Source organism: Armigeres subalbatus, chromosome 2 (assembly GCF_024139115.2).
Source record: "Armigeres subalbatus isolate Guangzhou_Male chromosome 2, GZ_Asu_2, whole genome shotgun sequence".
NCBI classification, from domain to species: Eukaryota; Metazoa; Arthropoda; class Insecta; order Diptera; family Culicidae; genus Armigeres; species Armigeres subalbatus.
Window position 1 is genome coordinate 4,831,029 of NC_085140.1, and position 13,549 is coordinate 4,844,577.

At 46.7% G+C, this 13,549-nt stretch overlaps 1 protein-coding gene across 1 annotated transcript in view; it reads right to left on the minus strand.

Moving 5' to 3' along the window:
- Window positions 1–759: 759 nt before the first annotated feature.
- The window catches only part of LOC134217536 (importin-7), a 29,345-nt gene continuing 16,555 nt past the window's right edge, over window positions 760–13,549 (minus strand). The window contains exons 2-10 of the mRNA XM_062696300.1: window positions 7,186–8,096; window positions 5,713–6,748; window positions 5,519–5,650; window positions 2,321–2,497; window positions 2,013–2,149; window positions 1,631–1,955; window positions 1,320–1,479; window positions 1,113–1,256; window positions 760–1,047 (exon numbers count right to left, since the gene is read on the minus strand). Of these exons, the coding sequence (XP_062552284.1) occupies window positions 989–1,047; window positions 1,113–1,256; window positions 1,320–1,479; window positions 1,631–1,955; window positions 2,013–2,149; window positions 2,321–2,497; window positions 5,519–5,650; window positions 5,713–6,748; window positions 7,186–8,096 (3,081 nt within the window). The 3' untranslated portion in view covers window positions 760–988. The remainder of the gene's footprint in view (window positions 1,048–1,112; window positions 1,257–1,319; window positions 1,480–1,630; window positions 1,956–2,012; window positions 2,150–2,320; window positions 2,498–5,518; window positions 5,651–5,712; window positions 6,749–7,185; window positions 8,097–13,549) is intronic.

A 13,549-nucleotide genomic window follows, 5' to 3' on the forward strand; every position in this document is an offset into this window, starting at 1 on the left:
CACCACTGTCGCATCGGTAAGCTCATCAGTTTCGCTTGTACAAAAACAAAACTGAGGGGAAGTTATGTCGAATCATTTGCCGTAGCTTTTTTAGCAAGGATAAACGGAAATCGGCAGACAAACCATGCTCAACATTGGAAAGTGCTGTTTTTGGACCGAGTGATATATATATACTGGAAATATAAACGCAAACATTGTTCCATGCTTCAGTGTGTTGTATAATAAATTATAGAACAGCTGTTGTATTTCTTGGAGAATTTTGAAAAACAAAATTATCTGTAACTAATTTGTGTCAGCATCTTAGTACCCAGTCGATTTTCTTTTCCTTTCAATATTTCTGAGTTTATTCAATACATAAGACGTCGTGATTTGCGATGTGATTCTACGTAATTGAACTGCAAATGAGGTGTGAATTTTAACCTAAATGGTGTGTTTTTCAGCTCATAAAATGTTATACTTCACTGCTGTTAATCCCTGATATATTTTATTCATTTTTGTTTCTAAGCGCAACAGCACGTATACCGGTTAAACATATTACTTAATAGATGTTCGCTCATTGCATGCATAAACAATTGTTTAATTGAATATAATCAAAAACACACATCAGAACATTAAGGAAATGATTTTTTATAATTCATCTCGTTTTTTTCGATAACAGAAACAATCTCTCAACTGATGCAACTCGGTTTTTTTCTGACTTTTTCCTTTGTCGATAGATTGGGTGGACCACTAAAGATACTAATGATTCAAAGCTATAGATTTACATGTTTAAATGAGTCCTACTTTTATGTTTATTGGTTTCATCTTTTTTATCAGACAAAATACATTATTCTTAGCGAGATACTATTGATAGCCTATTGTTCAATAAATTTTGTTTTTCCTAAAGTTGCTTTATACAAGTTTTTGTTTTCCTCTCTCTCTTTTAAAATATTCGTTCTCCTTCACCTTGCAGTGCCGAAACTAAGAGTGATACTGTGGATGGACTTCTCTACTGCTGGCCGCTGAAGTTGAAAGAGCTTGGAATTTGATGTTGTGTGAATTGGTATCCTAAAAATTACAATTTTTAGTTTTTCCTTGACAAAATAATTCGATGCTATTTGATTGTTAATTACCTCCACTATTTTCAATCTCCTTGGAACGTTTAGCTGCTTTTTTCTGTTCGGCCAGAACAAGGATCTCTTGCAGTGATTTGGCGTCCTCGGGCTTTAGATTCCTGGTAAGCATATTATACCAGTTTGGATCTATGTTAGGCAGATCTGTGGGAGAAAAAAATGCGTTCTAAGACTATCTGTTCAATTACATTCAAAGAAGAAGCATACTTGTCATCACTTCTTGGAAAACCATATATTCATCGACATACGCTGGATCATCTTCATCGTCCAGCGGTGTGTTGAATCCTTCGAGAGCTGTTTCGTCCATATCATCACCGGAATCATCGTCGTCGTCATCATCATCTTCATCGTCCGAATCGTTTCCGTCCTGTAAACAAAAGCGATAGTAAATTATCAATATCATTTCAATCTTTATCGTGATATTCAGCATAAATGAGATAATGAATACCTAATTAAATCATGGTGTATAATTTGTGAATCAAAACCAAGAACTCAAAAAATTATATTAGCGCACATACCTTAATCGTTGCGGTCAGTTCAAAGCCCTGTTCGGCCGCTTTGTCTTGGGCCATCTTGGAAATGCGTTCGAAGTAGGACGGTCCCATTTCATCCACCTCGTCTTCGTCACTGGAGATGCCATCTTCCAGATCGTCATCCTCCTCTTCGCTTTCCTCTTCTTCCTCCTCGGCGGCACGAGCCGCGTACGCACGCTTCAATCCGTCGAAAATCAATATCAGCGTGGGAATGATCTTGTCGCCCAGCTCGCTCAGCACCTGGGGTTTACTCTCGCCAAGCGATATTAGCGTACACAGACCAATGACGCACAGCTTTCGATCGTGAATTCTGTAAAGGTCAACGATTAAGATGCGTAAATAAAAATCAACAGTTTGTCAAGTTTACCCAAGGAAGCAATCCGAATCGTGTATCCACTGTTTGATGAAGTGTGACGCTATCGATTCATTATTGGTAGGAAGAGGAATTTTTTCTAACACTTGCAGGAGGAGCTGCGGGTTGTAGTAGAGGGCGGCTATGACGACCTGCATAGAAAGAACAGATTTTAGTATTTTATTAAGTTTTTTTGTCTTAAGAGAAATTGCCACCGTAAACTTTCGAGTTTATAGACCGCCCAAAAAAACATAACTGTCCCATTGCTTGAGTTCCTATCCACATAAAAAGTTAAGCATTTATATGCAGTATAGTTTTCTCACCTGTAAGCACATCGTTCGGAGTTCTGAAGTCTTGACTTCGCGCGTTAACCTCGATAGAACCAATTCCACGAAGCTAGGAATACATTCATCGATTTGACCCTTGCACTGTAGGATGATCACTTCCAACAGTTTGGCTGCACTACATTCAGATTCTTCGGTGGTGTTGCCTGTCAATATCTGCAATTAGATGCAAAAAAGCTTCCAGTCTTATTTCAGATTCTTCAATATTTACTTGGATAGAGCGAATACACGAAATTAGTGTTCAGAAAAGTCATTGCGGTTACATGGGCCTAATTTTTCTAATAACTTGTTTCTATTTTTTTTCAATTCTGGATTTCTTGATAATTTTATATTTATTATGAAGTTTGGATCCTAAGATGGTAGACCGAAGCACCTTCTTTCCCCGCAAAAATATCTACAAGGCCCCGACGAATCGTCGATGAAATATTACACAAAGCGCTTCCCCAGTGCTGGCTGTTGTCGGTGTTTTCAAGACTAGTGTAATGGCACTGTGGGGCAAAGCGTCCCACAGGCAAGTCCCAGCTCTGAGCTAATATCCTCACAGGTTATCGTAGTACCTTTTCTCCCACAGATGACCAACCAACGAAGAGCAGAGTTCGCACTTTCTTTGTTTGCAAAGAAGAAGGAACTGACAACTTATTCGTTAGGACGACAGCAGGAGAAGGTGAAGCTGAAGAGTTTCCTCTCTCTTGAAGGAAAAGGACGAACATTTCTGAATTTCGTTTCAATTAGTTGTAAATCAAAATTTTAGACACATACTCCCTGACCCGAATGTAACCATGGCGGTGTGAAGTGTCTCTAATAACCACACAAATAAACTACCGGAGACGAGCCAGCCTCGGGCTGAAAGTCTCCTTAATAAAGACACAAAAAAAAAAAAAAAAAAAACATACAAATAAACAACGTCAACCAAGAAATATCGCGAATTGATTTTATGGCTCCCTACATAGAGCCCAGGCGCTTTTCAAGCTCTATCCGGTAAAAGGGCGAATGTCGCAAGAGAGAATTCTCTTCGTCGACTTCTCCTCTTTTTAATAAAAGTGACAAGCAGAGGATTTCTTTGCAATTCATCACCTCAGAATGCAAATTTGCATTGTTTTCTATCGTTCTGAGATGATCAAACCAAAAGAGGGGAAGTCGAGGAAGAGAATCCTCTTTTCCGACATTTGCCCTTATTCCAGATAGAGTTTGATTTATGAGAGAATAATCATTTCCAAGCACGGGTTCGCGGGCAGCAGGGACTATGTCCAAGGGCTTGACGATCCCTCCCCAGGCCATCTGCGAGTTGTGGGGCTTGCCTAGGATGTGGTGGGGTTTGACAGTGGGCCCTGTTAAACCTCTATAAAAAGCTGCATGTATCCGCAAGTAGGCCCCACCAAAGCGACCGTGTGCCGCTCAAAGCGCACAAGCCCAAGTCCTGGTGTTAGGTGGGACGCTAAACAGCCCTGACACGACGGCCCTCCGACGAGACAGGAGGTTTGCGCAGGCCCAATAAGCCGCCTAGAAAACCAATCATTACGAACAATATAAGAGATAATGCGACTCGATATAATCGGCAAAGACCTAGGCGACGAATACAGGATCACGATTGGAAGCTTGGAACATGGTTGCGACAGGATGATCTACGATGAATTACATCCCCGCAACTTCGACGTCGTGGCGCTGCAGGAGATTTGCTGGACAGGACAGAAAGTGTTGAAAAGCGGGTATCGAGCGGCTACCTTCTACCAAAGCTGTGGCACCACCAACGAGCTGGGAACCGGCTTCATAGTGCTGGGTAAGATGCGCCAACGCGTGATTGGGTGGCAGCCAATCAACGCAAGGATGTGCAAGCTGAGGATTAAAGGCCGTTTCTTCAACTATAGCATCATCAACGTGCACTGCCCACACGAAGGGAGACCCGACGACGAGAAAGAAGCGTTCTACGCACAGCTGGAGCAGACATACGATGGATGCCCACTGCGGGACGTTAAAATCGTCATCGGTGACATGAACGCACAGGTAGGAAGGGAGGAAATGTATAGACCGGTCATCGGACCGGATAGTCTGCACACCGTTTCGAATGACAACGGCCAACGATGCATAAACTTCGCAGCCTCCCGCGGAATGGTAGTCCGAAGCACCTTCTTTCCCCGCAAAAATATCCACAAGGCCACATGGAGATCACCTAACCAAGAAACGGAAAACCAAATCGATCACGTTCTAATCGACGGTAAATTCTTCTTTGACATCACGAACGTCCGCACTTACCGCAGTGCGAATATTGAATCCGACCACTACCTCGTTGCAGTATGCCTGCGCTTAAAACTCTCGACGGTGTACAACACGCGTCGAAGTCGGACGCCGCGGCTTAACATTGGGCGGCTACAAGACGGTAGACTAGCCCAAGAATACGCACAGTTGCTGGAAGTGGCACTTCCAACGGAAGAGCAGCTAAGCGAAGCGTCTCTTGAAGATGGCTGGAGAGAAATTCGATCCGCCATTGGTAGCACCGAAATCCCCCGCTGCACTTGGCACGGTGCCCCCGGATCAGAGAAACGACTGGTATGACGGCGAATGTGAGCAGTTAGTTGAAGAGAAGAATGCAGCATGGGCGAGATTGCTGCAACACCGCACGAGGGCGAACGAGGCACGATATAAACAGGAGCGGAACAGACAAAACTCGATTTTCCGGAAGAAAAAGCGCCAGCAGGAAGATCGAGACCGTGAAGAGACGGAGCAACTGTACCGCGCTAATAACACACGAAAGTTCTATGAAAAGTTAAACCGTTCACGTAAGGGCCACGTGCCACAGCCTGATATGTGCAAGGACATAAACGGGAACCTTCTTACGAACGAGCGTGAGGTGATCCAAAGGTGGCGGCAGCACTACGAAGAACACCTGAATGGCGATGTGACAGACGAAGATGGCGGTATGGTGATGGACCTGGGAGAACGCGCGCAGGACATAATTTTCACAGCGGGCAAGGTGGATCGATCAGGTGGAGGACGACTTGCGGACCCTCCGCAGACTGCGTGGTTGGCGAAGTGCAGCCTTGAACCGAGCTGAATGGAGAAGTCTTTTATGTGCAGCACAGGCCACTCCGGCCTTAGTCTGATGATAAATAAATAATTATAAAAGAACCGCTAGCACTAAATAGATTAGTCAAACAACGCATATCTTAACAAAGCACTTACCGTTTTGCACATATTGAACATAGCCAAAACGTGGTTCTGGTTGGACAAAAATGCAGGCGTATCGACAGTTATGTAGTTATGGAGTGCCGGCATCATGTCGACAAAGTAATCAATGCCGTCTTTTTGGAATAGCTAGAATATGAAAATAGTTTTGTGAGCGATAAGCACCTTTTAAATTATCTTCCACCACATACCTGGTAAATAATTTCAAGCAACTTCCACATATCGGGCGAAATCGCCTTGGACGTCAGATCGTACACCAGTGAGAAGGCCTCTTCGTAGAATTCGTTGACATTATGTTGCAACACGTGGCCAACGACTTGCAGCACAATCGGATGCAGGGAAAGCACAACTTGAGGATGTTCCTCCATCACGCTCAGCAAGGTTTCCATCGTGTTCAGCAAACCCATAGCAGTGATGGCTCGTTCGTCGGAATTTTCGTCAGCCTCAAGCACCTGGCTGAACGTGGTGGCCAAGTGTTGGCAAATATCAACGGCAATCGGGAGAAGCTGATCGGAATAGATGCAAACAATTTTCTGCATGACGTTGGTTAGGTCTTCATTCTCTGTTTCGCGGATAATTTTCAGAAGTTCCATGGTGATTTCTTTGATCTGGTTTTCCAAGTACTTGGGTGCGTTCTCCTGCGAGATGAGGAACATTTGTAAGGCAACCGCAGCTTCCACCTTTACTGGAAGTTCTTTGTCGTTCAGCAGAGCGTGCGAAGTGAGACGCATAATTTCTGCTAGCACCTGTTGATTTTTTAACTTGATTTCACTAAAGTAGTGCAGCACCCAACATGCGCGGGCACGTAAATGTCCATGAGGGCTGTTGAATTCCGGAAATACGTATTGCATAATTAGATTCTCCACCTGATCTTTGAAGACTTTCTTTTTTAATAGCACATCCGCTAACGATCCGACCATGTGCAGTGCACCATCCTTCTGTTTGGCGTTCAGATTCGGTGCATTGATTATTTGCATAATGATCTGCATGACCTGCGGAAGGACCCCTTTTCGTGTTTTGCAACAGTTATGTAGCAGAGTTTCAGCAGCCGGAACGGGCGTGGTGTAATCGTCAAAGACGTCAAACTTCTGTCGGATGTACTCAATCGGGTCAGCTTCCCACAGCTCCTCGTCGGCTTCCGAGTAGGACATCAGTGGAAAGATGACATCTTGAATGATGGCGATAAAGTGCGGTTTCAGCATTTTCCACGAATGGGCATGAGAAACTCTGAAATAAGACGAAATGAAATTAAGAAAGTAGATATCATTTCAAATGTTCAAATTTTTGTTAGTAATGAATAAAGGATTCATACTGCAAAAAACGAGTGTTAAAAAAACGTTTTCGAACCCTTTGAAAATTTCATTCGAATTTCAAAACAGTGAGCTTATTTGATTGGAACTGTTCTGATATTAAACTATTTCATAATCATACAACAACATATAACAAGGGAAATATTCTAAGTATTCTAGTCCATTCCTCCAAAACGTATTCCAATTTATGAATAATCTTCAGTCACACTGAATACAAAGGAAAAAACCATGAACGCGTGAATTGAATCGTCACATTTGCTAATGCTACTTTGCAGACTCGTGTAGTGTGCGAATAACTTCTTAATTAGACTTAATCATACCCATCGTTTTTGTTTTTAGAAATGTGTTACTCACGCATGCTTAATATAGTTGAGCGTATCCGTCATGACCCTCGGAGAAACGTAGATTTTATTGCGATACTGATCCAGAACCTTAAGCAGCACGTTCAGTAAACCGCTTGTAAAAGTCGGCAAAAACCATTCGGCGAAATCGTTGTAATCCTTCGAAACCACGTTACCCGGGCTGCCATATCGCTCGAACATCCGCAGTACGATGTGAGAGGCCCATTTTTTCACTTTCCACCATGGCATTTCTGGGCGTTCATCTTCGTCGATGTGAGAAGAATCGGGAGCCGCGCGATCCAGAATTTGGCGGCAGATTTCCATCCAGTTTGAGAATATTTCTCTAGTGATTACTTCTTGCGGCAAAGCGTACTGTGTAAGGGCGTAGAAGATCTTGAGGATGAGTTTCTGCATCAGAACGCTCTGTTCTGATGGATCATTTATGACGTTCATCATAAGATTGTACATCTGTGGGAGCAGCAGATTCATCGCTTCAGTTAACGGAGCTCGATCGGCGGATTTTTTATATTCGTAATTCTTTACTAGTTGGTACATACACATCAGGGCTCCGTTCCATCCGTTCACATCCCGATTCTGCAGGTAAATATTAATTTTGTCTACCACCTGCGTCCACCGGCCGGGGAAATCGTTCTTAATGATGTTGTAGATACAGACACACAGCTGTACACGGATTATATCCGGAGCGAGAACGATCGCCTCTACAATCGTATCGCGGATCATGGCGCGATCTTGTTCATGGATGGAGAACGGAAGTGGAACGCCGGGTTCTGCCTCTCGATCTTGCCAGCTGCTGGTTACCAGATTTTTTAGGTAGATGGCTCCTGCCTGGCGGACCGGACTGTCGACATCGTTCTGCATGACCACCTGCAGTAGGCTCGGCAGGAAACCGATAATTTTGTGAACCTAGTGAAAGAAAATAAAAAAAAATAAGTATGGATCGCTATGAAAGTGATAATATTGTTTGTTCTACCAATTGAAAATTGTAAAATAAAAACTTTGATTAATTAAGCAAACGGTTTTTCGGAGGCATGGCATGGCATAATGCCGTTCGGCATAACAGATTGCATACCCAGGGATCATTTGGCATGGTTAAAAGAATCGTAAAATATCCTGGCAAACACGTACTTCACAAGATTTATCTGTCTTATTGTAAAAGTAGTCATTTACTCTTTTACCATTTTACGGGCAAATTTTTTTTTCCTTTTTTTAGGTGATTTTTTTAATTTAAAATTAATCACGGCCAAATGCGTGCTTCGAATACCTACTTCCAAAAAAATGCATGTGTTAGAAGAATAAGTTATTTAATTTTTCGCGATATAAGGGGAATTATGTACCTTCAAAGACGGAATCAACTGCTCATTTGCTTTATTCCAAGCGTCCGCGTAAATAAGGAGTCATACGATTACATACTGACGCGTGTGCGTGCGCGAACGCGTCCAAGACAAAAGAATTCCGATTGCTGGTGTTCAGCTTCGCTTTTGCTTGGACGCTTTCGCGCAATGCCACGCGTCAGCACTCAGCAGGGACTATGTCCAAGGGCTTTACGACCCTCCCCAAGTGACTGCGAATAAGGGGGCCTAGGAGGTGGAGGGGTTTGGCAGTGGGCTCGGCTAAACCTATTCCAAAAGCTACAAGTATCCCCAAGAAGACCCTACCAAAGCGACCATGTGCAGCTTTAAGCGCACGAGCCCAGCGGGAGTGCCTATCGGCACATCAGGATCGATGCCAGTAAGGTCCTGATTATGGCATACTGGCTGCGTGTTATTGGATTATGTTTTGAATATTGTAATACTGTGAAGCAAGAACTGGTAGTCTGGACCAGTGTTGTGCTGAATCATTATCAGACGATAATGATTGCAATGTTCATGTGAAAACTTTTCACGTGAAAACAGTAGGCAAGTTGTCGCCGGCGACAATTTCTCAAATTATGTACTCAAACGATAATAAACACAGAATTTTCATTCAAACATTAATCTTTACTATGATCAGCTAATTGTCAACAGTCCAGTTATATCTTCTATTTGGCGTTATGGTTTCATGGTAGTAAGGAAAAAGTGTTCAAAATGTAACGGTAAGTGCTTCAAATCAAGATACGATTTTCAAACGATTCTTAATCGCTAGCGAGTTTTTATCACTTGATAATTTAAAAGTAAGATCGCGGGTGAGTTTGATCACCCTCGATTTTTTGAAAGTTTGATTTTTCCCATCCCTGGTCTGGACATTCTATTTTCTTAGTAAGGCCGGGTGGCACCGAACTGAAACGGCGAAGGGCTAATGGTCAGGCTGTCTTCCGTCCCATTAAACCGTGACGGGCCTTGCATTACGCGGTACAACTCTGCCACATAGTTGTCAAACTGCGTTAGGTAGGCTCAGATGCTGTTTCCTGACTAGCGCTGATCTTGCTCTGCAATGTTGATCTTGCAATGATTCTTTCAACAAAATAAAAAAGTAGACGGAGGAGCGGTGCCTGGCGGTAAGGAGTACCCCCTTTCGCTAGACGAAGTGACCTTAATCGGTCACCCCAAAGGTCGCCGGGGGGAGGCGAAGGTGATGGCCGTGGTGGGTCAGATGAGGTGCCTGTCGACGTAAAAATGGACGGCCCACTCTGACCAAGGTCATAAACTCTTTGATGACCAACCACGAGGATAGCCGAGGCCAGACAATGGAGGTGATTACTGACGTTTCAGATGTAATCATGTCCTTTCTGGATATCCGCGTAAACTATAGTAAGGATCTGAAACAGGCCGTACTGACCCTCTGCGATCTAGTCGTGAAGGCGAAGTCGGAGTGGAACACTTTGCTAAAGGTCAGTAAGAAGGCGGAGCACAAGATCCGCATTCTTACTGAGGAGAAGAAGTAGGCGGTGAAGGCCAGGAAGGAGTCGGAGATTTGTCTCCTTACTGAGGGTAAGCAGCAGGCAGAGAGCCAGAGCGCGTAACTTCAAAAGCGGATGACCATCAGCGATACAACTCAGAAGCTAATTACAGTGCCACCTAAGAGGAGAGATCCGGAAACGATTGAGCGTACAGTTGGCCCTAAGTATCAACGGAAAACAGTGCCTCCACCAAAAAGGGTAACTGAGGATCCTAAAAAGGCGAAGCGGAGTCGTCAACAAGCCGCAAGGAATGTGGTAAATGGAGCGGAGCACGCCACTTGGCGGGCAGCGTAGTTCGCCTCCGCGCGGTGCTTGCTGGAAACGATAGCGTATCAACGGCAGTTGGAAGTCTAGGCGGCTAAATGAACTACAAACGAGGGAGCGCGGTAGCGCATTGAGGCTGACGCCAGTAAGGTCTCAATTATGTTTCTGGCAGGCACGTCATGGCTATGTGTACGGTATATTGTGTTATTGTGAAGCGAGGGCTGGCAGTCTGACATTCTACTCTCTTAGTAGGGCCGGGTGACACCGACTCGAAACGGCGAGTGGGCTAATGGCTAGGCTGTCTTCCGTCCCAAGGGGTCTAGCGAGGTCCCCTATTAAAGAGGGGGCGAGTGGAGTGACGGTTGCTGCTATTGGCAGTACCGAAGGGTTTCCAGTGGTGGTGGAGAGTAGCCCTGCCTGCACGCCTGACGAACCACTACCAGGGATACGGGTGATGGCTGAGCAACTCGATGAGATCATCGAGTTCATAAGCGGCAGGCAGAACACCAACAAGGAGCTTAATCAGAGCCTGTTGGTGCTCCGGCAAGCTGTTCGTGTCGCAAGACAAGAACAGGACGCTTATATCAGGCGTGAAGCGGCAGCAGAGGAGGTAGTTAAAGGTAGCAGACCAAGGCCCTCTCCTCCCCTAGCGGTGTTACTTCGGCGAAAGAGGCGACCGCCCTTACGGCCAGTGAGGGTAAGAAAACGCCAAGTTCGAAGCGACCCAAACGCGCTGCCATTAAGGCGAAGCGTCGCCTGGATGGTGCACCGGAGCCTGAAGGGCGTGTGCCCAATAAGGCAAAAGGTGGCTTACAAAAAGCTTGCCCAGGAGGTCTTGGGTGACGGCGCTCAGGTCAGATCGTTGGGTGCGGAAGTGACCCTCCAGTGTAAGCAGCTGGATGAGGTCACGACCGCGGAAGACGTCGTCTCTGCCGTCAAAGAGCAGTGTGGCACAGAGGTTGAGCGGTCCTCTGTACGTCTAAGAGGGGGATTCTTTGGTACGCAGGTAGCCTATCTCAGACTACCGGTGGCTGACGCCAAAAAGATCACTGAGAAAGGGAAGTTGAAGATCAGCTGGTCAGTATGCCCAATAAGCGTGCTCCAGCCACCTTCAGTGGACAGGTGCTACCGATGCCTTGAGTCCGGGCACAAGACTTATGACTGCAAGGGCCCAGACCGAAGCAAGATGTGTCGTCGCTGCGGCGAGGAGGGACACAAGGCGCAGGAATGCGACAAGGCACCTAGGTACCAATCGGAAAAAGCCGTGCAAGTAACACAGCTGAATCTGAATCACTGTGCACCTGCCCAGCAACTGCTGTGGCAGGCGGTCTCGGAGTCGAGGACCGATGTTGCCCTCCTGTCCGACCCGTACAACGTCCCTGCCGACAATGGCAACTGGGTGGCGGACGGGTCTAGGTCGGCGGCAATCTGCACAACGGTAAGGTACCCCGTTCAAGAGGTTGTACACTCCTCCGCGGAGGGTGTCGCGATAGCCAAGATCAATGAGGTGTTCTATTGTACCTGCTACGCCCCACCAAGGTGGCCAATGGAACAGTTCAACCAGATGATCGACAGGCTATCGTCCGACCTAGTAGGTCGGAGCCCGTTCGTTATAGCGGGAGACTTTAATGCTTGGGCAGTGGGCAGCCGCTGCACCAATCAGAGGGGACAAGCGTTACTCGAGGCACTTGCAAAACTCGACGCAGTGCTTGTCAATGGCGGAGCCAGTAGCAGATTCCGTAGGAATGGGGCCGAGTCATGGATAGATGTAACGTTTGTCAGCCCCGGTCTGGTCTCTGACTTGGACTGGAGGGTAGACGAGGGCTACACCCATAGTGATCACCTAGCAATTCGCTTCAACTATGGTGTGCAGCGTCCGAGGGCGGGTGATCCCTGTCAGGTCCGTGGGTGGAAGTCCAATCACTTCGACAGCGAAGTTTTCACCGCGGCCCTGGGACTGGAGGCCAACACCGGCAGTCTAATCGGGGATGCGCTGGTAGCTGTCCTATCACGCGCGTGCGATGCTACTATGCCGAGGAAAGCCCTGCCAAGAAATGGCAGACGCCCGGCATACTGGTGGAGTGCCGAAATTGCACCCCTACGATCAGCCTGCCTCAAGGCTAGACGTAGGACGCAACGAGCCCGCACCGAGGAGGAAAGAGCGGTCCGCCGGGAAGTGTTTCGTGCTGCGAGGCTGGCCTTTAACAAGGCCATTAAGAGCAGCAAGAGAGCGTGCTTCGACAACCTGTGCGAGGGTGCCAATGCGAATCCGTGGGGTGACGCCTATAGGATCGTGATGGCCAAGACCAAAGGGGGCTCTTCACCCCCCGAACGGTCACCGGACCGGTTGGCGAGGAATATCGAACTACTCTTCCCGTCCCGAGCCACAAGACCCTGGCCTCCTCCTGCGCTGCAAGGCGCTGGGAGTTTGGCCGAAATGGTGGCTCCGGTGACGAACGAAGAGTTACTCGCAGTGGCTAGTTGCGATGAACAAAGCTCCAGGCCCCGATGGAGTTCCAAACAGTGCACTCAAGGCAGCGATCATAGCGAACCCGAACATGTTCAGACTAGCTATGCAGAGATGCCTGGATGAGTGTCGTTTCCCTGAGAGATGGAAAAGGCAGAAGTTGGTACTGCTGCCGAAGGCCGGGAAGCCTCAGGAAGAATTCGATACTGTGCGTTGGTGACACTGGACGTGAAGAACGCATTCAACAGCGCAAGCTGGGATGCCATCGCGCTCTCGTTACACTTAGCCTGCCGGTGGGACTGTACCGGATCTTGGAAAGCTACTTCCAGAACCGTGTGCTGCTATACGAGACCGATGCCGGTCAGAAAAATGTTCCTATTACCGCAGGAGTCCCGCAAGGGTCAATCCTGGGCCCGGTACTATGGAACCTGATGTATGACGGGGTTCTGAAGCTAAAGTTCCCTCCTGGTGTGAAGATCGTCGGCTTTGCTGACGATGTAACCCTAGAAATCCCCGAAGTAGAACTAACCGCAGAACACGCGATCAGCACTGTGGCGGACTGGATGAGTGCGAGAGGCCTTGAGCTCGCTCAACATAAGACGGAGGTGGTTATCGTCAGCAACCGTAAGTCGGCACAACATGCAGTTGTTCACGTGGGAGACTTTGGTAGCCATGTCGAATATGCGTGCAAGATGGCTTCGACTGCTGTGGCGGCATTATCGAGGATTATGTCCAACAGCTCCAAGGTGT